General features: G+C 37.8%; 4 gene segments (V, D, J or C); 3 read left to right on the forward strand and 1 right to left on the reverse strand.

The window, feature by feature from the left end:
- Nucleotides 1-11,719: 11,719 nt before the first annotated feature.
- On the forward strand, nt 11,720-12,298 carry LOC130414074 (Ig kappa chain V region K16-167-like). The segment is given in 2 exon segments: nt 11,720-11,768; nt 11,872-12,298. Coding segments are annotated over 2 exon segments (372 nt in total).
- Nucleotides 12,299-13,504: 1,206 nt separating this feature from the next.
- LOC130414721 (immunoglobulin kappa constant-like) lies at nt 13,505-13,873 on the reverse strand. The segment is given in 1 exon segment: nt 13,505-13,873. A coding segment is annotated over 1 exon segment (369 nt).
- A 1,319-nt stretch (nt 13,874-15,192) lies between these two features.
- LOC130414722 (immunoglobulin kappa variable 1-8-like) lies at nt 15,193-15,737 on the forward strand. The segment is given in 2 exon segments: nt 15,193-15,311; nt 15,430-15,737. Coding segments are annotated over 2 exon segments (357 nt in total).
- Nucleotides 15,738-25,685: 9,948 nt separating this feature from the next.
- Nucleotides 25,686-26,178, forward strand: LOC130414187 (Ig kappa chain V region 120-like). The segment is given in 2 exon segments: nt 25,686-25,749; nt 25,853-26,178. Coding segments are annotated over 2 exon segments (375 nt in total).
- The last annotated feature ends 505 nt before the right edge of the window (nt 26,179-26,683 follow it).

The raw sequence follows: 26,683 nt of genomic DNA on the forward strand, positions 1-26,683 counted from the left end.
CACACAGCGGCCCCCATATATCACAGAGGAAATCGGGAGCAAAAGAGGACGAGTGACGGGACTGCTGATGAGAGAGGACCGGGCACGGCAGTCGACCGTGAGGTGGCTGCCGGCATTTTAATTATGTGTTATTGTTTTTTATTTTGATTAAACTTTATTAAAATGTTTGTTGGTTCCCAGCTCCTTCCTTCCTTTTATTAAACCTTGTTACATTAGTATGTAATGCTAAACATACATCACATGACAGCAGTTTTAAATTATAGCTGTATTCAGTGGCCCTGATTGGAAGTTGCTGGGAGGGTGTTTGTGGGGAGTCGGAAGGCTCGTTGGTTGTGGGTGGGGGGATTTTATTTGTTGTGGCTGTGTGGGTCTTGTTTGGTCTTGTTTTGTGGTCGATGTCGGACAACAGAGGAATAAAGTTATGCCATTACTATTTTCCCTGGTTTTTCCTCTGTTTTCTGGTGTCGTTCAAGGTGTGGGACCGAGTTGGACCTAAATGTTTTCGGCGAGTGGGACTTGCTGGGTCGCGGGTGGTCCTCTGATGACATTAATTGAATTTTTCATTTACTAGATATTATTTATAAGAATGATCTTATTTGCTCTATAAACACCATGCCCTGTGCTTTGTTTTACCTTTCTGTGTTTTTCTGTTCTTCTTATTTGCCCCTGTAAAGCTGCTTTGGAACAATGTATATTGTGAAAAGCGCTATATCAATAAACTTGAATTGAATTTATGCTGTATCCTTGTTGAAATTGCCGGTGTTAAAATAGACCGTGTTACATTACTTGCCAAAGTGTGTAAATATAGTTGCAAGTGAAAAAACCCACAATCAGTCTGATGCTTGTTTTCAGTGCTCGGAAGACAGCTCCTGATCAATAAACAGAGCAAAAAATGGCCAGGGAAACACCACATAGATAAACAAGTGTGATTGTTTCCACCGCACGAGAGTTGAAGTTAAGCGTTAAACATTAACGCCCTACAAGATGAAAAGCGAAATACCCTAAATTGCCCAAAATCACTCAAAATCACCACTTGAGTCGTATACAAACGAAATATACTTAATGTATCAGTTTATAAACACTCATAACAGCCATAGACAAAAATGTTGCTTACTAACCGACAACTCAACTTTGCTGGAACTACAAGAAAATGCCGTCGTCCAAACTGCTCACAACTGCCAACCAGCGAGGGGGTAGGGGGCGTGGTCAGTCGAAAACTTTTTTATTGAGCCATTAAACTTAAAGTTTTACCCACATTCGACTATGCCTGCAGAAGTAGTAGAAGATACATACATTTTTACAGTACTACACTAAATCTTAAATAATTAAAGTATGTTGCAATTAAAACAGTTTAATTTGAAGTTACATCGGGCCTAACAGTGTAGACGAACTATAGATGGTGATGTCACTGCACACAAGAAACCTGGCTGTCAAGGATTCACATATGAGACTGTCATGATCCTGTCCACAAGAAACTGGAAGACAACCTGACTAGAAGGTCAAACTTCCATCTAAATGTTATGCATGTAGACACTTGTAAACAGATTTCATTTATAAGTCGATTTTTTATAGATATTTGTTTATTTTTCCCATGTTAACTAAATATGTCGTATATCAGAGTGAAGAGTTGATAATAATACATTCATAAGCTCAGCATGATGTGTATGAGACCAACTCATGAATAATGTGTCAAAAAAGTGAAAGTGACTTGTGGTTATTCATTTGACAGTTTGGTTTAGAAATTGACTTCATCTGCAGGTGTTTTCATGGTTCATTGAGTGATGTTTATTTATAATAAAGAGCTGATGTTCTGATCTGTCACAAAAGACAAAATGAGTCATGAAGATTCAATATGATTTTATTTGATGAATTTTGATGAAACACATTCAGCAGTGAATGAATAAAACACACATGCACTGGTTTGTGATGTTGTTTGTGAAAAGCAGAGCAGATGTCAGATGAGAGAGAGAATGAATGTAGAAACACATGTGAGACATGAGTGAGACTCAGATGAGAACAGAAGTCAGACGAGAGAGAGAGAGAGAGAGAGAGAGAGAGTCTAGTGTGAACACTCATCATCTCTCCTGAATTCTCCAGTGACTGTATGACTGGGATCTTTGTGTTTGGCCTCACAGCTCACTGAGAGCACTGAGCTCCACTCCTGCTCAGAGAGAGTCAGACTGCTGCTCCAGCTGTACAGACCGTCCTTCTCCAGGAGCCCAACACTGCTGTCCTGAGATCTGCTGCTCCCGTCCACCTTCCACATCACACTCCAGTCTGAGGGGAAACCCTTGTTGAGCACACACATCAGTGTTGCTGTTTTCTTTGTGGAAATCTCTTCACTGGAGGGCGGCAGGACGCTCACTTTAGGACGAGTGAAGCCTGACAAACACACAATAGTCAAAAACTCACAGAGAGAAACAAACAACTTCATAATAAGATTCTAACAATAAATAAATAAAGATGAAATATTGCATTCATGTTGAACTAAATGTTCATACAGTATTCACAAATGTTTACAAGTGCACTGAATCACCAATATAATGTTTGTAATTGATTTTAGATTTAAGAAATGATCAGTGTGGAAAACACATTACCTTTGTGACATTTATATATTTTGATTAAAGATTAAAACAGAAATTAGAAAGTACCTGTAACATCAACTACAGTGACAATGTCTTAACAGCATTTCAAATAATCATAAAGTCAAATAACTGGTTTTGAAAAATATAACCTAACAATATATTAAATAAAATACATGAATAAATACAAATTTTAATATTTTTTTGTAACACAGAATACATTTCATTTGATGTTCTATTTTCACAATGCAAGTCGTATACATTTAAGAGCACACTCATTTTTTTTAAGTTTTACAAAAATTAGCAAAAATTTATTCAGAATAGGAATCTGTGCAAATAATTGTAAAACAATTTTCATCCTTCCACATGAACTACATAATTATGTAAAAATCATTTAACACAACTTGAACACAAAGAAAAAAAATCCCAGGGTCTCCATTTCAGATTTGTAAGTGCAATATTACAAAGTCATGAATATGATAAAATCATATTTATATATTTTTATATTTCATGTTGATCTTTACATGCGACAGCAGAAATCTGTTAGAATATTATTAAATGTTTTTACTTACGGCCAACATCTAGTCTGGTGCCGCTGCCGAATGTGTACCACAGTGATACAAAGTAATAGAGCGACTGTACAAAAACCTCTAAACGCTTCAGTAACTGAACTATAAACACATCACAAACACATCTTTACACTTTATCACACATTCACACATCATACACATTACATTTCATATAATCTCCTGATTATTTATGACAAAAATATGAACATATTTTACAAAAGCTTGTGTCATTTTTTCAAGAAAATCCTGAGATACCCAGTCATGACAAGTTTAAATTCTCATTTCTGACATTTCATGACCTCAAAGCATTGCAGTCAAATTGATGTAAAGATATGATGATACAAATACAACATCATAATCAATAATATTAGAAACATATGAACATGACATATACAAGTATCTTTATTAAAACACACATATTATTTATATTACACATAACACACAATATTCACATGATCTTAAAGATACAGAACACATCACAAGTCCAGTGTTTGTCTGTGTTGAGGTAAATGATACATGTAGAGAGTGAGTTTGCATTGTGATCACGTGCTTCAGTGCTCTGAGAGTGTTTATAGTGCTGTGAGTTTAACACTTCATGACTGACAACACAACACAATCTTCAGCATCACACAAACCAACAAGAACAACAATGACTTTCAGCATCATCTTCATCTGGACACTCACAGTGTTTATTACAGGTGAGACATGAAGACGTAATCTGACTTGTTTTTATTTCTGCTGTATTTGTCGTGCTTGTTTTAGTATATGATGTTAATACAGTTTAATACACAAATTGTTTATATTTTGTGTTTTCAGAATCCAGAGGAGTTACTCTGACTCAACCTAGAGTGAAAAGTGTTCAACAGGGACAAACAGCTTCAATAGAGTGTCATATAGATGTAGGAATATATAGCAATGAATTACACTGGTATCAGCAGAAACCTGGAGAAGCTCCTAAACTCCTCATATATAACACCAATAGCCTCCAGTCTGGAGTATCATCTAGATTCAGTGGCAGTGGAACAATACATACTTGAAAAGATTTCACTCTGAGCATCAGTGGAGTTCAGACTGAAGATTCAGGAGATTATTACTGTCAGAGTTATCACAGTGGTCCAGTGTTGACACAGTGATAAAGAGTCGTACAAAAACCTCCGTCAGTCAGACTGAACAGTGACTGCACTGATACACCTGACACATACTGCAGCTGATCATACAATACACACACATAAACACACACACACACAACACTGATCACTAATGACAAAGCACTGTTTTTTGTAATTATGAAGATAATCAAAAAATATCTTTAACATTCAAACTGACTACTGAAGTATCAGATTATTTTTAATTTCCATAATTCATATTACTGACTCCTTTATATAAGATGTTTTTCTCTGTTTGTGTGTGTTCTTGTAACCAACATATCTAATGATCTTCATGAGATAAACGTTATGATCAGATGCACAAACAGCCGCTGTTCATCATCACAACATTTGTCCAGAGAGTTCAGTGTTCACACCAGTCAAGAGAAAAAATACATTTACATTTTGATCAGAATATTATTTCAGTTAAATTCATGATTTATGTCAATCATATATGTGCACACACAACTTTATAACATAGTAATAAATATATTGTCTTTTTGGTTTACAGTAGAAATATATGCTTAGAAGTGCATGTACAGCACACAGTATCATTTTAAACATAATATTCATGTGTGAACTTTGATGACATAATAAAACCACTAACAATAAAGAAGTGAAACTTGTGTGTTTCAGTTCAGATGATTGAACCAATCAAACAGTGACACTGAGAGTGTTGAGCTGAAAATCACATTTGCATTGACAGGATGAAGAGACTCTGATGTTCTCAGAATAGATCAGCTCTGTCTCCAGAGATCATGTTCACAACACAACACCTGCATTTCACATTTACTGCTACATGAACCTTTACACAACTATTAAAACTATTAAGAATCATGATACAGGACATTCCTGCACAAACACACATGTGATTTTCTCTGTTGTCTGAATGAAACTGTTAGACACAAATGTAACATGTTCAGAAGCTTTATTGAATGTTTCAGTAAACACAGCACATTGAAAGATGTCACAGTGGTTTGACACACAAGCTCTCTTTCAGTATTGATCTGCGGCACTAGACTCATGAATGATGTCTGACACTCAGATACGACTCATCAACGCCACTTATGGTCAGTAACGTGTTACTGTAATCCGATTACTTTTTTCAAGTAACGAGTAATGTAAGGGATTAAAATTGCAAAAACAGTAATTAGATTACAGTTACTTTCCCGCAAGCAGGCTGTGTTACTGGGTTACTTAACCGTGATTTTGTTTTGTGAGACTGTCTCGTGAGTTGTGACTTGTGAGTGACAATGACGTATGAGCGCAGCGACGTCAGTGGTAAACACCGACATGTGTAGTTTTGAACAAGAGACAGAAGAGAGCGTGAGAGAGAGCAGGGCCATGCAACGTTTAATGCTTGGAAGTACCGACATTACTTTGAGTTTGACTCTGTAAAAGGTGACAAAACATCAGCGTCCGCTGTACACTCTGCGTGGGAAGAAAACTTTTATCTAGAGCAAAAAATTCCACCTCAAATCTAAGCAAGCACCTAGCAAGCCGGCACAGGAATGTGATACTCACTGAAAAAACCCCGAACCCCCAACTGACAGGACCGCAGCGACTACCACATCCATTTTCACCGGGCGAACCGCCGAGGGCGCCTCTCCTGCTAAACAGGTGAAATTAGAACTAAAAGCGACCGGAGTTAGTGCTGCTGAGCTGAAGAAGCTCATCACTGGCTATATTGTAGAAGACATGCTGCCAATTTCCACTGTTGACTCTGAATCGTTCCGACGTATCGTAGAAAAAATACTGACCAAACACGATGTCAAGCTGCCGCTGAGAAAGTCATTTGCAGGATACCTTGAGAGGGAATACGACATAATAGACATAAAGCCTCCCTAGCATGTAAGAGAATTAAAGGCAGGCACACCTATGATGTAATTGGAGCAGAGATTGAAGTAAATCCATTCATCATATGGACTGCATGGCAAAGTGACAATGCATCTAATTTTACCAAAAGATTCAGAGTGTGTCAGCCCTGTAATTTGGAGTCTGAATCTGAAAATGAAGAAGAAGGTGATGATGAGGAACCAACTGTTTCAGATGTCATAGAAGCTCTTTCAACTGCATCTGGTGATGGACAGTTTAGCCTCCCTCCACACTACAGGTGTGCATCAAACACAATTAACCTCATTTCAACAAGCAATGTTGACAAACATCTAAATTCCTGTGCAGACACTAAGGCTGTATATAGGAGTAGTATTGCAAAATGCTCTGCTCTTTGGACTAAAGCAAGTCGATCAACATTAGCCTCTGAACAGGTGGAGGAAGTCAGCTGCAGGAAACTAATGGTACCTACATCCACAAGGTGGAATTCCCTGTACGAGGCCATTTCCAGAATCATCACAATTCCGATGAATGAGCTGAATACAAGACAGGATATCTTTAACAATAAACAAGAACACAAACTAACTAAACTAGAAAACATACACTGTTACAAACACTAAACTAACACTTACTAGACAATGGAAACAAGAACAAGGCAAGACGAGGGAGTGAATATTGATAAATACAAACGAGGGACACCATACAGCTTACAGTTTACAATGAACGAGCACAGGACAATGAACACGAGGATGTTTTAAAGGGTAACAAACACAGGATCATTAATGAGGAACAGGTGCTGACGAGGAACGAGATGATGGGAACAAAGAAGCATTTACATTTACATTTTACATTTAGTCATTTGGTAAAAAAGCTTTTATCCCAAGCGACTTACAGTGCACTTATTACAGGGACAATCCCCCTGGAGCAACGTGGAGTAAAGTGTCTTGCTCAAGGATACACTGGTGGTGGCTACTGGGATCGAACCAGCAACCTTTGATTTACCAGTTCAGTGGTTTAACCCACTAGACCACCATCTCCAAGCAGACCAGAGAGAGAGAGAGTATGGCCAAATAGGTGCCAAAATAGTCTTTCTCCCACCACATAACTAAAGGCTATGCCATGGCTCCACAACAAAACAAGAATAAAACATGACATGATAGTGGAACCATGACAGAATATAATGAAAGATCAATTATTCATCCCATGTTCAATATCAGGGATGTTGATCATCATTAATCATGAATATTAATCTTAACATAAATAGAAGATGAAATAAAGAGGTCAAAACAGCCTCAACCAAAATTAAATCTCCATTCCATTTTCTACCGCTTATCCGAACTACCTTGGGTCACGGGGAGCCTGTGCCTATCTCAGGAGTCATCGGGCATCAAGGCAGGATACACCCTGGATGGAGTGCCAACCCATCGCAGGGCACACACACTCACTCATTCACTCACTCACTCACACACTCACTCACACACTCACTCACACACTCACTCACACCCTACGGACAATTTTTCCAGAGATGCCAATCAACCTACCATGCATGTCTTTGGACCAGGGGATGAAACCAGAGTACCCGGAGGAAACCCCCAAGGCACGGGGAGAACATGCAAACTCCACACACACACAAGTCGGAAGCGGGAATCAAACCCCCAACCCTGGAGGTGTGAGGCAAACGTGCTAACCACTAAGCCACCGTGCCCCCCAGAAAATAGTTAAAATAGCCAATTTATATAGTAAAATAAATATAATCTTAGTTATATCATATCGTATATTACAGGCCATCAAGATTCGTTTGGATGCTGTACTGGATAGGCAAGATGGACTTCTTGCAGCCACTTGTCCCAAGTTCAAACTTCGATGTCTGAGAGATGAGTGTAGGAGAGAGCATTTGAAGGAGCTTCTGACAACAGAGTGTCGTAAAGCTGCTCCTGCAGCTGACAATGCTAATGTGTCCCAACTGGCAGCCAGTCCAGCTGAAATTGACTTTTTTGATTTTGAGAACCAGCCCACAGAAAGCTTCTCAGCAGAAAAGGAAGTAACTGACTATTTAAGGTCAGGGTATGAGCTTGAGATTCTGAATCAGTTTCCAAACCTCAAAAAGATGTACATGAAATACAACACTCCAACTCCATCCAGTGCACCAGTGGAACGGCTGTTCAGTTTAGGTGGATTGGTGCCTTCCCCGAAAACTGTGTGATAGGAGGTTTGAGAAGCTTCTGCTGATGCGATATAACCACTGTTTCACTCCTAAAGAAAACAAAAAGACACAGGGCCTTGTCAGGGTGGCCATAAAATGAGACTGGACTAACAGCCTTAAAGTGGGATGCAACAGCATTTTCTGTTTTGGTAAAAAGAATAGGTTTAAATGTTCAACAATTTTCTTCAAGGCAGTTTAATTTTTTTTGTAAAGTTAAAAGATTGAAACTAATAAAACAAGTTAAAATAAAGAGAATGTTTCATTTGATTCAATTTTAAATGATGGAATATGCAGACAGAATAGAATTTGGCTGAAAGGTCGCTTTATACCATATTCAGGTTGTGTATCATGTTTTTGAAAAGTAACTTAGTAAAGTAACCAATTACTTTCTTGGAGAAGTAATCAGTAACTAATTACTATTTCCAAGTAACTTGAGCAACACTGATCAACACTCACAGCCGCTATTGTGAATCTTGTTTATGGTGTTTGACTCTACAAACATACACCCCTCTCTCTTCCCAGCGTGCTTTGCTGAGGGTCAGGATGCTACTGCGGCTGTATCGGCCATCCTGCTCACTCTCTTCACTGGTGTGAACCCCTTCAGTGACCTCTGACCCGTCAAGTGTCCAGCTCACCAGAGCCCCCTGTGGAGAGTAAGAGCTGAGCAGACAGAGCAGCGCTGTTGAGTTTTCAGAGATCTGCAGAGAAGAGGACGACACTGAGCACTGAGGAAACTGAATCTTGTTCATCGTTTTTTTACTCTATGGCTGTACTCACATCCACCGTTGTCAAGTCCAAGACCAGGACTAGCTAAGACCGAGTAAATACCAAGTCCAAAGAGGTTCGAGTCCAAGTCAAGATAAGGTCCAATTGAGACAGTCAAGACAGAGACAAAAAAAATCATGACCACATAACTAACTATTGAATGTTTGTGATGCAAGAGACATCATATCTTCTTTTATAAGATAATAATTCTCATTATTGTTTGTAATGATCAAAAAGACCAATTTTATTTTATTTTACCTTGAAATAAGGTCATTTTATTTACATTAGGTAAAGCACTAAAGTCACAAAGCTGAAGTGCAACTATCCTATTCTGTCAAAAGAAAATGTAACAAATAACCAGCAAAGACTTGAATATGATCCCATTCTTGAACTTATGAACCCCCACTTTTTTAAGGAACTTTTTAACACTTGTGTGTGTTTGTGTGTGTGCGCCTGCCCGTGCTTGTGCATGTAAGATAGAGGAGCTGCCAAAAAGAGGCCCCACGTCTCGTTTTAAAGCACGTTCCGTGCCCGGATAAGGATAAATAACATGTTCAAATTGCAATGGCAATAAAAATATGATCAGTCTTATCTTTAAGCCCTACTTTCTGAAGTTATAAAAGTACTCAAATTGAATGCTAACTCTGAAACATGGTATTAAAGGCTGAGTAGGCAATCCTGTCCAGAAAATGTTTTTGTCATGCTGGTTGGAAGTCTATTAACATCCTGATAGCAATCAATAAGTAAAGCGAAACATAATTATATATTATAAATATATCGTCTGTCAAAGGCATATGGTCAAAAAACGTTGGACCAATTACTGCCGTCGGCCCGAGGTCGTGTGTACATTTTACATGATGCGTGATGCACAAAGGTTCAGGTGAAGCGCTGAGCACGTATTTTGAATTCCTGCTTCCCCCAAAGAAGAGGCACCGATCACAACTGTTTCTCACTGACAAATGTGACATGACTTCACTGGAACCGATCAAACAGCTTCTTGGCTTTGTTTGCGATCATGTGTTTTGGAGGCGTGGCTTTGGATGATGATTCGCGAGAGGGAGGGATCATATGATTGCACTGCTATCAGACAAACGTTAGCAGAACGTAACCAAATTTTATCATGCAACTGCTCGCTGACATTGTGCATGTTGAATGATTAATGCTGTTCAGTTCACTCTTTGGAGGAATCATTCATTTGAGACGGTTTCTGCTTTTGAAGTGCATATTGCAAGTTGGAGACCACAGAGAGTAAATGTATACAAAAATACTTAATGGAATTATATTTTCTTTAAAATATACTCATAAATACGCTAATTAGGCTTCTGGGGAAATTTTTTGAGAGAATTTTATTTTCTGCATATGAAAACCTCCAAACCAGAAGTGACGTAACGAGAGTGAGTGCGGTCGATGTAGACAATAGGAAAACAATGGATGGCATTGACAATGAGAGTTTGAAGAATATTATAAATGTTTATTCACATTCATATGATGGACCACTTACAATTATGAGCCTGATCTGCGTACAAGAGAGCAGGGATAAAACGAGTGAAACATGTGGACACGATTTCTTGACAGGAAGGAGTTTGTGCAACCTCTACAAATACAATCATTTACTATGACGATGAAAAGTTAAAATGAAGAACAAGTTAAAACATACTCACTCATGACCGCTCCTACTGAATACAAGATACTCTGCAGTGATCAAAGGCAAAGCGCCGCACTCGTCTCCCTCTCGTGACATCAAATGATGCAATGTTGTAAAAAAGAAACGGTCACTTCTTCTAAAAATTTGCACCCTTAAATTTTTTAAAAACATTTTAAATCCGGCATTAACTTTTCATATGGTATTTTTTATACAAGGTTACATATTCATTTAAAAATATCTACTTGCTATATGCACTTTAAGAGAAACGGTCGAACCAGTTCACCTGAATTGTTTGCGTTAAGCGTCTCCCATAAACACTTAATATTACCCAAAACTGTATTCGGTTCATGTCAGTCCAGAGGACTTGAACCAATACCGGAGTTATGAACACACGAGGATCTCGTTCTTGAGTTGAGAATCGGTAATGCGTTGAGAGAAGCATGCTTTATGAAAGTTTTATTTTGAAGGAGAAAAGAAAAACATATATTGCTGGACTCGGTCGAGACCGACTAGAATATTTGGCGAGACCAATGATCAAGTCCGAGACAAGTCCGTGTGCAAATACCAACGAATATAAGACAAGTCCGACATCATAAAATCATCTGAGTCTGGACTTGAGTACTAGAGCACTGTTTGACTCTACAAACATACACCCCTCTCTCTTCCCAGCGTGCTTTGCTGAGGGTCAGGATGCTACTGCGGCTGTATCGGCCGTCCTGCTCACTCTCTTCACTGGTGTGAACCCCTTCAGTGACCTCTGACCCCTCAAGAGTCCAGCTGTTATAGTTTAGTGTCTATGTACATTCAATAATTATAGTGCACTAGACTGAAGCAGAAGAATCCTGCCCACTTCTTTGCATTGTGATCACGTGCTTCAGTGCTCTGAGAGTGTTTATAGTGCTGTGAGTTTAACACTTCATGACTGACAACACAACACAACACAATCTTCAACACCACACAAACCAAAAAGAACAACAATGACTTTCAGCATCATCTTCATCTGGACACTCACAGTGTTTGCTCAAGGTTTGTGTAGTAACATTTTTATCACGATTGTTCATTCATTGAAGAGTGAAATCTTCATTTGTTTCAGTGTTGTCTTATATTTCATTCTTGTTGTTTCTTTCAGAGTGTAGAGGACAGTACACTGTTACTCAGAGTCCATCAATAACAGCAGTTCAACCAGGACAAAGTGTTCAAATAAACTGTAAAGTCAGCAGTGCAGTGTATAGTAATGTCTTACACTGGTACTTACAGAAACCTGGAGAAGCTCCTAAACTCCTCATATATAACACCAATAGCCTCTACACTGGAGTATCATCTAGATTCAGTGGCAGTGGATCAAACACAGATTTCACTCTGAGCATCAGTGGAGTTCAGACTGAAGATTCAGGAGATTATTACTGTCAGAGTTTCCATTATCCTAATAGCAAGTATGTGTTGACACAGTGATAAAGAGTCGTACAAAAACCTCCGTCAGTCAGACTGAACAGTGACTGCACTGATACACCTGACACATACTGCAGCTGCTGAGGGACGAGAGTTTCTTTAAATGAGAACAATTGTATTTTGTATTAAATTAGTTTTAAACCTTTAAATAGTTCTATTTTTACAAGCAAGTTACAAAACACAACACAACAGATAATCAAAAATACACTTTTTCAAACATTTCAGCATGTTTACAAACAGTAACTGGCTTGCAAAATGTTATCAAGATCAAACTTTTGATTTGTATCTCTTATTATCCTGTTTTATATATTTGTCTCATTTAATTCAACTGATCTTAATGTTGAATTAATGAATTATCTATTATGTTCATAGATCCTTAACTGGTCTGATTGTTCTCTGATATTTTGTAAATTACAGTTGTATGATCACCATCAACATGAGCATGTCACTCTTCTTCAACACATGGATGAATCTTGTAATGATATAACAGCAGGGCAACATCAAGCCTGGATTCTTCAAGCCAGTTTATTGTTTAAAATGTCTTTTGCCAGTTTGTTTGCTGTGTGAACAGTTTTACATTCATTCAGCACTGAGGATGATTTGACAACTTTAACTTGTATTGTTTGCTGCTGAATGAACTGAATGTTAATTGAAAGAAGATCTTACTGTTGTTTCGGTGATGAAACCAAATAATTTAATGACATATTGTTTTTAAATAATTATTATGTGGAATGACCCGAGGTAGTTCGGATAAGCGGTAGAAAATGGATGGAAGGATTATGTGGAATGTGGAATGAAAACATGAGATCGTGTTTTGAAAGAATGACATGAAAGTGTTAAAAGTGTGATTTGTTATAATAATTTTGAATAATTTATAATTAATTTTAACTAAAGAGTTTGATGTTAAAGTTTATACTGCAAAAACACTAATTAACAAATCACAATTATAACAATGATATGTATAGTTCAAAGTCTCAAAATAAATCGCATTTCCTATGATCACCAATGTTAGAAGGGTTTTTATTTCACAGTTAAGTTTGGAAATTGGGTGACGTTTTAGAATTGTTTTAAAAACACAAAATGAGTCAAAGTCATAAAGATTCAATATGATTTTATTTGATGAATTTTGATGAAACACAATCATCAGTAAATGAATAAAGCACACATGCACTGGTTTGTGATGTTGTTTGTGAAAAGCAGAGCAGATGTCAGATGAGAGAGAGAATGAATGTAGAAACACATGTGAGACATGAGTGAGACTCAGATGAGAACAGAAGTCAGAGGAGAGAGAGAGAGAGAGAGAGAGAGAGAGTCTAGTGTGAACACTCATCATCTCTCCTGAATTCTCCAGTGACTGTATGACTGGGATCTTTGTGTTTGGCCTCACAGCTCACTGAGAGCACTGAGCTCCACTCCTGCTCAGAGAGAGTCAGACTGCTGCTCCAGCTGTACAGACCGTCCTTCTCCAGGAGCCCAACACTGCTGTCCTGAGATCTGCTGCTCCCGTCCACCTTCCACATCACACTCCAGTCTGAGGGGAAACCCTTGTTGAGCACACACATCAGTGTTGCTGTTTTCTTTGTGGAAATCTCTTCACTGGAGGGCGGCAGGACGCTCACTTTAGGACGAGTGAAGCCTGACAAACACACAATAGTCACAAACTCACAGAGAGAAACAAACATCTTCATAATAAGATACTTAAATTAAATTAAATAAGATTAAATATTTCATTCATGTTGATTTAAATGTTCATAGAGAATTCACAAACATTTACAAGGGCTCTGATTTGAGAAATGATCATTGTGGAAATCATATTACCTTTGTGACATTTATTTACTTTGATTAAGGATAAAAATTTAAATATAGAAATACCAGTAAATTAACTGGTTTTGAAAAATATAACCTAACAATATATTTAATAAAATAAATAAATTCAAATGTAAAAGTTTTTTGTAACACAGAATAGATTTCATTTGATTTTGCTATTTTCACAATCATAGTTGTATACATTTTTCAGCAAATCAAATTTCTTATTGTTTTATAAAATGATCAAAACTTAATCAGAATTGTAACCTGAGCAGTTAATTTAAGTCCAGAGTAACACAATTTTTTCATTTTTCCACATTAACTACATAATTATGTATAAATCATTAAACACATCTAAAAAAAAAATTCACCATATTGTATAAAACACCCAGAGGTTCTGTTTCAGATTTGTAAGTGCAATAGTACACAGTCATTTTTTAAACCACATGAATATAGTAAAATCACAATAAATATTTTAAAATGTGATAGTTGATCTTTACATGTGAATGCAGAAATCTGTTATAATATTATTGAATGTTTTTACTTACTGCCAACATCCAGTCTGGTGCCGCTGCCGAATGTGTACCACAGTGATATAAACTAATAGAGCGACTGTACAAAAACCTCTGAACGCTTCAGTAACTGCACTATAAACACATCACAAACACATCTTTACACTTTATCACACATTCACACATCATAGACATTACATTTAATTTAATTTTGTTTATTTTTGTATTTTTCACATTTTGGGGTGAACTATCCCTTTAACTATAATATAAACTAATTTACAAGTTTGTTTGAATTTTTAACCCTTAATATTGACTCTCATATTCTCAAACCTGAAAGTTTGAACAATTTATTATATTCAAAGATGAAAACATCCAAAGATCTACAAAGTAACTTTATTGTCACTCTTTCATAAAGCTGCTGTCCTGTGTATCTCCATATTCTGTTGTTTTTTTTTACACCAACATTATTCACAAAATAATGAATAACTATTCACCATTACAAATCATTACACACTTGTTCAATAATCACAACACATAATCTAAGAAAACAAAATACAACCAATGTGCAGAAATGAATATTAAATGATAAAACAGTGTTTAAGTGTGTTGATGTAAATGTAGTGAGTGAGTTTGCATTGTGATCACGTGCTTCAGTGCTCTGAGAGTGTTTATAGTGCTGTGAGTTTAACACTTCATGACTGACAACACAACACAACACAATCTTCAGCATCACACAAACCAACAAGAACAACAATGACTTTCAGCATCATCTTCATCTGGACACTCACAGTGTTTATTACAGGTGAGACCTGAAGACTTAATCTGACTTGTTTTTATTTCTGTTGTGTTTGTCGTGCTTGTTTTAGTATATGATGTTAATACAGTTTAATACACAAATTGTTTATATTTTGTGTTTTCAGAATCCAGAGGAGTTACTCTGACTCAACCTAGAGTGAAAAGTGTTCAACAGGGACAAACAGCTACAATAGAGTGTCATATAGATGTAGGAATATATAGCAGCTACTTAGCCTGGTATCAGCAGAAACCTGGAGAAGCTCCTAAACTCCTCATATATTACATCAATAACCTCCAGTCTGGAGTATCATCTAGATTCAGTGGCAGTGGATCAAACACAGATTTCACTCTGAGCATCAGTGGAGTTCAGTCTGAAGATTCAGGAGATTATTACTGTCAGAGTTATCACAGTGGTAATGTGTTGACACAGTGATAAAGAGTCCTACAAAAACCTCCGTCAGTCAGACTGAACAGTGACTGCACTGATACACCTGACAAATACTGCAGCTGATCATACAACACACACACATAAACACACACACACACAACACTGATCACTAATGACAAAGCACTGTTTTTTGTAATTATGAAGATAATCAAAAAATATCTTTAACATTCATACTGACTACTGAAGTATCAGATTAATTTTAATTTCCATAATTCATATTACTGACTCCTTTATATAAGATGTTTTTCTCTGTTTGTGTGTGTTCTTTTAACCAACATATTTTACATTAACATTTTACATTATAGTCATTTAGCAGACGCTTTTATCCAAAGCGACTTACAGTGCACTTATTACAGGGACAATCCCCCTGGAGCAACATGGAGTAAAGTGTCTTGCTCAAGGATACACTGGTGGTGGCTGCTGGGATCGAACCAGCAACCTTTGATTTACCAGTTCAGTGGTTTAACCCACTAGACCACCATCTCACATATCTAATGATCTTTATGAGATAAACGTTATGATCAGATGCACAAACAGCCGCTGTTCATCATCACAACATTTGTCCAGAGAGTTCAGTGTTCACACCAGTCAAGAGAAAAAATACATTTATATTTTGATCAGAATATTATTTCAGTTAAATTCATGATTTATGTCAATCATATATGTGCACACACAACTTTATAACAATAGTAATAAATATATTGTCTTTTTGGTTTACAGTAGAAATATATGCTTAGAAGTGCATGTACAGCACACAGTATCATTTTAAACATAATATTCATGTGTGAACTTTGATGACATAATAAAACCACTAACAATAAAGAAGTGAAAATTGTGTTTCAGTTCAGATGATTGAACCAATCAAACAGTGACACTGAGAGTGTTGAGCTGAAAATCACATTTGCATTGACAGGATGAAGAGACTCTGATGATCTCAGAATAGATCAGCTCTGTCTCCAGAGATCATGTTCACAACACAACACCTGCATTTCACATTTACTGCTACATGAACCTTTACACAACTATTAAAACTATTAAGAATCATGATACAGGACATTCCTGCACAAACACACATGTGATTTTCTCTGTTGTCTGAATGAAGCTGTTAGACACAAATGTAACATGTTCAGAAGCTTTATTGAATGTTTCAGTAAACACAGCACATTGAAAGATGTCACAGTGGTTTGACACACAAGCTCTCTTTCAGTATTGATCTGCTGCACTAGACTCATGAATGATGTCTGACACTCAGATACGACTCATCAACACCACTGATGGTCAGTAACGCGTTACTGTAATCCGATTACTTTTTTCAAGTAACGAGTAAAGTAAGGGATTAAAATTGCAAAAACAGTAATTAGATTACAGTTACTTTCCCGCAAGCAGGCTGTGTTACTGGGTTACTTAACCGTGATTTTGTTTTGTGAGACTGTCTCGTGAGTTGTGACTTGTGAGTGACAATGACGTTTGAGCGCCTTGACGTCAGTGGTAAACACCGACATGTGTAGTTTTGAACAAGAGACAGAATGGAGCGTGAGAGAGAGCAGGGCCATGCAGCGTTTAATGCTTGGAAGTACCGACATTACTTTGAGTTTGACTCGGTAAAAGGTGACAAAACATCAGCGTCCGCTGTACACTCTGCGTGGGAAGACAACTTTTATCTACAGCAAAAGATTCCACCTCAAATCTAAGCAAGCACCTTATCAAGCCGGCACAGGAATGTGAAACTCACTGAAAAAACCCCGAACCCCCAACTGACAGGACCGCTGCGGCTACCACATCCAATTCCACCAGGCGAACCTCCGAGGGCCCCTCTCCTGCTAAACAGGTGAAATTAGAATTAAAAGCGACCGGACTTAGTGCCGCTGAGCTGAAGAAGCTCGTCGCTGGCTATATTGTCGAAGACATGCTGCCAATTTCCACTGTTGACTCTGAATCGTTCCGACGCATCGTAGAAAAAATACTGACCAAACACGATGTCAAGCTGCCGCAGAGAAAGTCATTTGGAGGATACCTTGAGAGAGAATACAACATAATGGACATACGGCCTCCCTAGCATGTAAGAGAATTAAAGGCAGGCACACCTATGATGTAACTGGAGCAGAGATTGAAGAAATCCATTCATCATATGGACTGTAACTGACAATGCATCTAATTTTACCAAAGCATTCAGAGTGTGTCAGCCCTGTAATTTGGAGTCTGAATCTGAAAATGAAGAAGAAGAAGAAGGTGATGATGAGGAACCGACTTTTACAGATGTCATAGAAGCTCTTTCAACCGCATCTGGTGATGGACAGTTTAGCCTCCCTCCACACTACATGTGTGCATCACACACAATTAACCTCAATTCAACAAGCGATGTTGACAAACATCTAAATTCCTGTACAGACACCAAGGCTGTATATAGGAGTAGTATTGCAAAATGCTCTGCTCTTTGGACTAAAGCAAGTCGATCAACATTAGCCTCTGAACAGGTGGATGATGAAGTCAGCCGCAGGAAACTAATGGTACTTACATCCACAAGGTGGAATTCTCTGTACGAGGCCATTTCCAGAATCATCACAATTCCGATGAATGAGCTGAATCCCCTGTGTGTAAAACTGGGAATCAAGTGCCTTAATGAAAGGGAGTACCTATTCTCACAAGAGTACTGCAGTGTGATGAAGCCCCTGACCGTAGCACTGCACATCTTACAAGTGGATGAGTGCACCTATGGGGCTTTACTACCAACACTCACAAGCCTGATGTCAAAGACACTTGCCCTGAAAGATGACCTCTCTAGAATGACAGCCAGCCTTCCAGATGTCATTGTAAAGGTAAGATTATTATTTGATAATAGATTTGGGTGGATTTGTTGAATTTATTATACCAGTCATGGTGAGCAGATCTTACACTTTGTTTGTTTTAAGCAGTGAGTACAATTATCAAAATGATAGAATATAATGAAAGATCAATTATTCATCCCCTGTTCAATATCAGGGATATTGATCATCATTAATCATGAATATTAATCTTAACATCAATAGAAGATGAAATAAAGAGGTCAAAACAGCCTCAACCAAAATTAAATCTCATACAGTATTAATAGCACATGATATGGTTTAGGTCAGTAGAGCCCACAATAGTTAAAATACCCAATTTATATAGTAAAATAAATATATTCTTAGTTATATTATATTGTATTTTACAGGCCATCAAGATTCGTTCTGATGCTGTACTGGATAGCCAAGAAGGACTTCTTGCAGCGGCCACTTGTCCCAAGTTCAAACTTCGATGTCTGAGAGATGAGTGTAGGAGAGAGCATTTGAAGGAGCTTCTGACAACAGAGTGTCGTAAAGCTGCTCCTGCAGCTGACAATGCTAATGTGTCCCAACTGGCAGCCATCCCAGCTGAAATTGACTTTTTTGATTTTGAGAACCAGCCCACAGAAAGCTTCTCAGCAGAAAAGGAAGTAACTGACTATTTAAGGTCAGGGTATGAGCTTGAGATTCTGAATCAGTTTCCAAACCTCAAAAAGATGTACATGAAATACAACACTCCAACTCCATCCAGTGCACCAGTGGAACGGCTGTTCAGTTTAGGTGGATTGGTGCCTTCGCCGAAAACTGTGTGATAGGAGGTTTGAGAAGCTTCTGCTGATGTGATATAACCACTGTTTCACTCCTAAAGAAAACAAAAAGACACAGGGCCTTGTCAGGGTAGCCATAAAATGAGACTGGACTAACAGCCTTAAAGTGGGATGCAACAGCATTTTCTGTTTTGGTAAAAAGAATAGGTTTAAATGTTTAACAATTTTCTTCAAGGCAGTTTAATTTTTGTTTGTAAAGTTTTAAAAGATTGAAACTAATAAAACAAGTTTTAATAAATATAATGTTTCATTTGATTCAATTTTAAATGATGGAATATGCAGAAAGAATAGACTTAGGCTGAAAGGTCGCTTTATATCATATTCAGGTCGTGTATCATGTTTTTGAAAAGTAAATTAGTAAAGTAACCAATTACTTTCTTGGAGAAGTAATCAGTAATCAGTAACTAATTACTATTTCCAAGTAACTTGAGAAACACTCATCAACACTCTAGGCCGCTATTGTGAATCTTGTTTATGGTGTCTGACTCTACAAACATACACCCCTCTCTCTTCCCAGCATGCTTTGCTGAGGGTCAGGATGCTACTGCGGCTGTATCGGCCGTCCTGCTCACTCTCTTCACTGGTGTGAACCCCTTCAATTACCTCTGACCCCTCAAATGTCCAGCTCACCAGCGCCCCCTGTGGAGAGTAAGAGCTGAGCAGACAGAGCAGCGCTGTTGAGTTTTCAGAGATCTGCAGAGAAGAGGACGACAGCAGAGACACTGAGGGCTTCTGAAGACCAGCCACAGGACACAAACACACAATACATTCACAAACACAATGAAAACGAAAACAATGCGCATGTATCACATTTACTAATTTTCTGTACGTTGAGTCATTTATTGACAGTTTTTTACTTCAGCAATATACACCAGTCAAATATAATCTACTGAAGCTATTGTACAAAATCCTTCATTACACCTGACTGAATACAAACTAAACCAGAATATACAGCAATTACATCAGACAACACAACCAACAGTTCAGTTCAGTTCTTCATACAGTTGTGTTCAAAATTATTCAACCCCCAATGCTGTAAATGGTTTTAGGGAATTTAGTGTACATTTGTAATTGTATTCAGAATGAAATCCTACAAGGACTTCTTAAAGAACCATATGCAACTAAAATGACATCAATTAGTTTTGTAATACAGTAGTAAATGTTTCTTTTGTGAATTCTTCTTTTTAATAATTATTCAACCCCTTAAAGACTACCACTCTGAAGAACAGAGGTTCAATGAAGTGTTTTCAATCAGGTATTGAAAACACCTGTGGATATCAGGGAGCAGCAATAAAGCCTAATAAGCACCAATTAGGCAGCTTTAAAATGACTGTGATACTCAGCTCCTTCTAGACATTTACTGGTGTGGTTACAAACATGGTGAGGTCAAGAGAATGGTCCAGGAAGACAAGAGAACAGGTGATTACTCTTCACAGGAAGGGCAATGGCTATAAGAAGATTGCAAAGATGTTAAACATACCAAGAGACACCATAGGAAGCATCATTCGCAAATTCAAGGCAAAGGGCACTGTTGAAATGCTACCTGGTCGTGGCAGAAAGAAGATGCTGTCTTCGACTGCTGTGCGCTACCTGAAGCGTAGAGTGGAGAAAAGACCCCGTGTGACTGCTGAGGAACTGAGAAAAGATTTGTCAGATGTGGGTACTGAAGTTTCTGCTCAGACAATACGGCGCACCCTGCGTAATGAAGGCCTCCATGCCAGAACTCTGTAGTGTATTTCGGGGAAAACTATGAGTTTGATCACAGTAAAATACGGATAATTAATTGATGATTAATTATACCTATCTTATACACCTTTTCTTTTTCGGATTCAGCAGACCTAATAATTGCGACAAAACTAGATTCACTCGTCCAGCGAGTGATCAGCAGATCGTATATCAAATCTAAGAAATATTACTTTCCTGGACTTGGAATTATAACAATCTTACTGTAGTACAGTACCGCTCCAGATATTATAACGAAATCAAAGCAGTTTAAGTGACGTTAACATGTGATAAAATTACACAGCAACAGTTTAATTGTAGATAACAAATGCGGGTTTATTGACTACACAAAAAGGGAAAACAAAACCGACTGACTGACATAATAACAAATGCTAACAAACAAACATGAAATATAAATGCAGTAAAGAAAAGTAAGAAATAGACAAAGTAAAGAATGGCAGTATTACAAAACGGCTATTCACATCTGCATGAACCATCAGACAAATCTCCTTAAAAAGGGGTTACGCTTAAACGCAGCTGTATAGAATAATTTCTAATACTTGCATTGGTCTCCTTCGAGTGGGCCTGGACAAGGTTTTGTGCCCGTGGAAGGTGGTTCTCAAAGTCTTGATGGTTTCGATCCTTCGGCTTCTCTCGGGTAGCCGGATTGGCGGATGAAGTCAGAAGCGAACTTTGCCGACGTAATTTTGCCGAAGAAAATCTGTCTCCGAAAAGAGGCAGGACTCAGGAGGTGGTTCGAACAGGAGCGCGCGAACACGGAAGAAACTGAGCGCTGTTTGCTTCTTTCAGAGATGTTTTAAACCTAAACAGATTCACGCCCTCAGAACTGGGTTATCCAATGTGATGAGTTGATTTTGGAGGGGAATCCAGGGTTCTTTGTTCTGGACATTAGCTCATTTGCATTGAGGGTCACTTATAATCTGGGCTGTATTAATTCATGAAATATGATATATTGAGTATAGTGTAAAATACATTTTTATGGTGTACACCATCTTTTAAGGAATGAAAAGGGAAACATTTGGATATAAAACAAGCCATGATTATAAGTACATTGACCTGAAGTTTGTATAAGAACACAATATAAAGAGAATACACTTAAACACACATGCTTTTGAGATTATAGGCGAGGCCGATTAACATGGGGACAAAGATACAATGTGAAGATGTAGGTTTAAACCCGTTTTAAACTATTCTTGTGTGGTTAAAAAGAGGGAACATTCAAACTAATCTGACCATTTGCCCTCATTCCTGTTTAACACATCTGGTCTCCATCTATAGTGACAAGACACCCCATCCTCCCTGTTGGAAGGTAATGAAATCCACGAGTGTTGGTTGGGGTTTCCCCTGGTTAATTGATGGATGCGTTACAAAAGGACAGTTGGATCAGACTTGCTGGCACCGATTATGGGTCCACAGAAAGGTCATGGTTATTAACGACTCTCAGTGGTCCTCTTTATTTCAACAAAACCTAAATCTGTTGATTTTGTTTGACCCCTTACTGTGAGCTCAGCGGTTTTACGACGTCCCAAAAGGGTTTTCTCTGTTTCGACACCCGGATCTGTAATCACTGGTGCGACCCCTACTGAGGTCAGGATGTGTTACGATGTCCAAATGGTCACCTTTGAATATGCAAGATCCTACAACTCCCAGGCGCACCCCCTTGCTTTCCCCAAAGAAAAAGAAGAGTCGACTGCAGTATGCCAAAAGTCATGTGGACAAACCACAGAAGTTTTGGGATAGTGTTCTGTGGACTGATGAAACAAAATTAGAACTGTTTGGGCCCATGGATCAACGCAATGTTTGGAGGAGGAAGAACAAGGCCTATGAAGAAAAGAACACCTTGCCTACTGTGAAGCATGGCGGGGGGTCAATCATGCTTTGGGGCTGTTTTGCTTCTGCAGGTACTGGGAAGATTCAGCGTGTGCAAGGTACCATGAATTCTCTTCAGTACCAGGAGATATTGGATGACAATGTGATGCAGTCCGTCACAAACCTGAGGCTTGGAAGACGTTGGACCTTTCAACAGGACAATGATCCCAAGCATACCTCCAAGTCCACTAGAGCATGGTTGCAGATTAAAGGCTGGAACATTTTGAAGTGGCCATCGCAGTCACCAGACTTATATCCGATTGAGAACCTCTGGTGGGACTTAAAGAAAGCAGTTGCAGTGCGCAAGCCTAAGAATGTGACTGAACTGGAAGCTTTTGCCCATGATGAATGGGCGAAGATACCCGTAGATCGCTGCAAGACACTTGTGTCAAGCTATGCTTCACGTTTAAAAGCTGTTATAACTGTAAAAGGATGTTGTACTAAGTACTAAGATTGAATGTCACTTGGGGGTTGAATAAACTGATAATGATGTGAGCTCAGAAAAGACATTTGTGGTTATTTCATTATAAATGTTATGTTATATTTGTCTGACCTACACGTGCCTCTTTGATTTAATTGTAAGCAGGATGACTGAATGATCATAATCAATGTCAAACCGACCAAAACAATCAATTTCAGTGGGGGTTGAATAATTTTGAACACAACTGTACATCGATACTACACTCAAGATCAAATAAAATATCCGAGATGATCTAATCCTGAAAATCATGATCTGAATAATACAGTTCTTCTAATGGACCTGATGTGTATGATCAGTATATCTGGATTAAATTGTCTGGGATCCTTCACAATCACACACAGTTTGTAAAGGCCGCATAGATCGATAGAAGAACTAGTGATCAGCAGCGCTGCTATTGGCTGGTTGTTATGTCAAAAGAAGAAGTTGTAAACTGAAGTTGTATATCTTGATAAATTAACTTTTAGTTCTTAGTGTTTAATAACAATGAGATGGTGTTTCCCCCACAAAATAAAGTGTTTTATATCCATCAGTGTTCACTGTGTACGATACTGAGGAAAGTGTCCTGAAGAATGTCCATTTCTATAACATTTCTTAAATTGGATAAACTCAGTAGCAGTTGCAGGAGTCCACATCATCTGAAAGGCTTTTACATCTGATGAGTCTGCACAGAACCTTGTACAGAGATGAGGAAAGTATTTTATTGCTTTTAATGTTTTGTGAATTATTGATTTCTCTCCACAAGAGGCACATCCCTGCAACACTTTACAGTCTTTAAAGGTTGAATATACACAAATTCAAAAGCAAAAACTTTAATACATTGACCTTGACAATATAAAGAACACAAACCTAAAACTGGAGATTTAGTTTTAAGAAGATTGTAGTTTTAGAAACTACTTCTATATTGTTTAACATTCTTGACTCTTATTGCAGGTAAAACATGACACTGATATCTGTCTATTATCTATGGAGATTAAAAATAAAATGCATGTGGGCCTAAGCATGTTTGTGTGTTTTTTTATTAAAGAATAATAAAGAAATGGTGTTATATCTCATGAAGCTCAGTCTAAGTGTAGTGGTTTAGAGATCTTCTTCATCTCAGGTCTCCTCTCTTTTCTGATGATGTGTGTAGTGTAGCACATGCAACAGTACAGACCCTGTCAGGTTCATGCCTTAGATTTTTTATATACTGAAATACTTGTATCAGTTGCCCAAAGTTTATTTCATGATCCTGTCCTGACTTGAGCTGCAGTGTAACAGGTTTGGGTCAGGGAATGGTGTCTTTAAACACAGTCCATCATAAATGTGACTGAAGATTGTTGACTCATGCAGATTCAGGTCATTTTGCTTCAGTGCTGGTGATACTGTAGGTGTCACACACCATCTAAGACATTTCATCAGTCAGCTTCCTTTTGATTCAATTGCTTTTTGTTTAATACTATTAATACTTTAAAAGAGAATATAACCTGAAAATATATAATTTACGCATTTGTCAGACACTTTTATCCAAAGAGACAACATTGCATTGTACTATATATTTTGTTTTCTCACTATTGCCAATCCCCTGGGATTGAACCCATGGCCTTGCCGTTGCAACCGTTATGCTCTTACCACTGAGCCACCGGTAATATTATCATTTATTATTATTATATTATTATTATATCATTTATTTAACAAAAACACCAAAAATTTGCAAATGACAAAATGCATTTTTCATAAATATGCTCCATCATGAGCGTCCACGTCTGTGCTTTTATATACTGTATATTTAATATGAAGGCCCAACAAATGAATATGGCTTGACTGCGTCATGGCTGCGATCTAATCCTGTTTACATGAAATAAACTTTCTCCAGAGCAGGTTTAATCTAACGGATCTGTTGCTAAGACAAAAAGTTCAGGATGAGTGCGATGAACCGAACAATCAAAGATAATACGAAATCGTCAACAATCAAATCCAGCAAAATAAATTAGCATGAAATGAAGAACAGCCACAGAAGATCTCTGAAAGATTCTATGTATTATTATTATTGTTGTTGTTAAAGTTTAGTGTCTGTGTACATTCAATAATTATAGTGCACTAGAATGAAGCAGAAGAATCCTGCCCACTTCTTTGCATTGTGATCACGTGCTTCAGTGCTCTGAGAGTGTTTATAGTGCTGTGAGTTTAACACTTCATGACTGACAACACAACACAATCTTCATCAACACACAAACCAACAAGAGCAACAATGACTTTCAGCATCATCTTCATCTGGACACTCACACTGTTTGCTCAAGGTTTGTGTAGTAACATTTTTATCACGATTGTTCATTCATTGAAGAGTGAAATCTTCATTTGTTTCAGTGTTGTCTTATATTTCATTCTTGTTGTTTCTTTCAGAGTGTAGAGGACAGTACACTGTTACTCAGAGTCCATCAATAACAGCAGTTCAACCAGGACAAAGTGTTCAAATAAAGTGTAAAGTCAGCAGTGCAGTGCATGGTGGAACTTACTTACACTGGTACTTACAGAAACCTGGAGAAGCTCCTAAACTCCTCATATATAACACCAATAGCCTCTACACTGGAGTATCATCTAGATTCAGTGGCAGTGGATCAAACACAGATTTCACTCTGAGCATCAGTGGAGTTCAGACTGAAGATTCAGGAGATTATTACTGTCAGAGTGTTCACTATCCTAATAGTAAATGGGTGTTGACACAGTGATAAAGAGTCGTACAAAAACCTCCGTCAGTCAGACTGAACAGTGACTGCACTGATACACCTGACACATACTGCAGCTGCTGAGGGACGAGAGTTTCTTTAAATTAGAACAATTGTATTTACGCTTTTAGCAGTTGTTTATTTATTTACTTTTGTTTATTGTTTTTATTTATTGGTTTAGTGCCATTTCTACAATCAAGGTGTACATTTACAAAACACTAAACAACAGATAATAAAAAAATACACTTTTTCAAACATTTCAGCATGTTTACTAACAGTAACTTCCTTGCATAATATTATCAAGATCAAACTTTTATTTTATTTCTCTTATTGTTCTGTTTCATATATTTGTCTCATTTAATCCAACTGATCTTAATGTTGAATTAATGAATCATTTATTATGTTCATAGATTTTTAACTGGTCTGATTGTTCTCTGATAATATGTAAGTTACAGTTGTATGATCACCATCAACATGAGCATGTCACTCTTCTTCAACACATGGATGA

Source organism: Triplophysa dalaica, chromosome 24 (assembly GCF_015846415.1).
Source record: "Triplophysa dalaica isolate WHDGS20190420 chromosome 24, ASM1584641v1, whole genome shotgun sequence".
Lineage (NCBI taxonomy): Eukaryota > Metazoa > Chordata > Actinopteri > Cypriniformes > Nemacheilidae > Triplophysa > Triplophysa dalaica.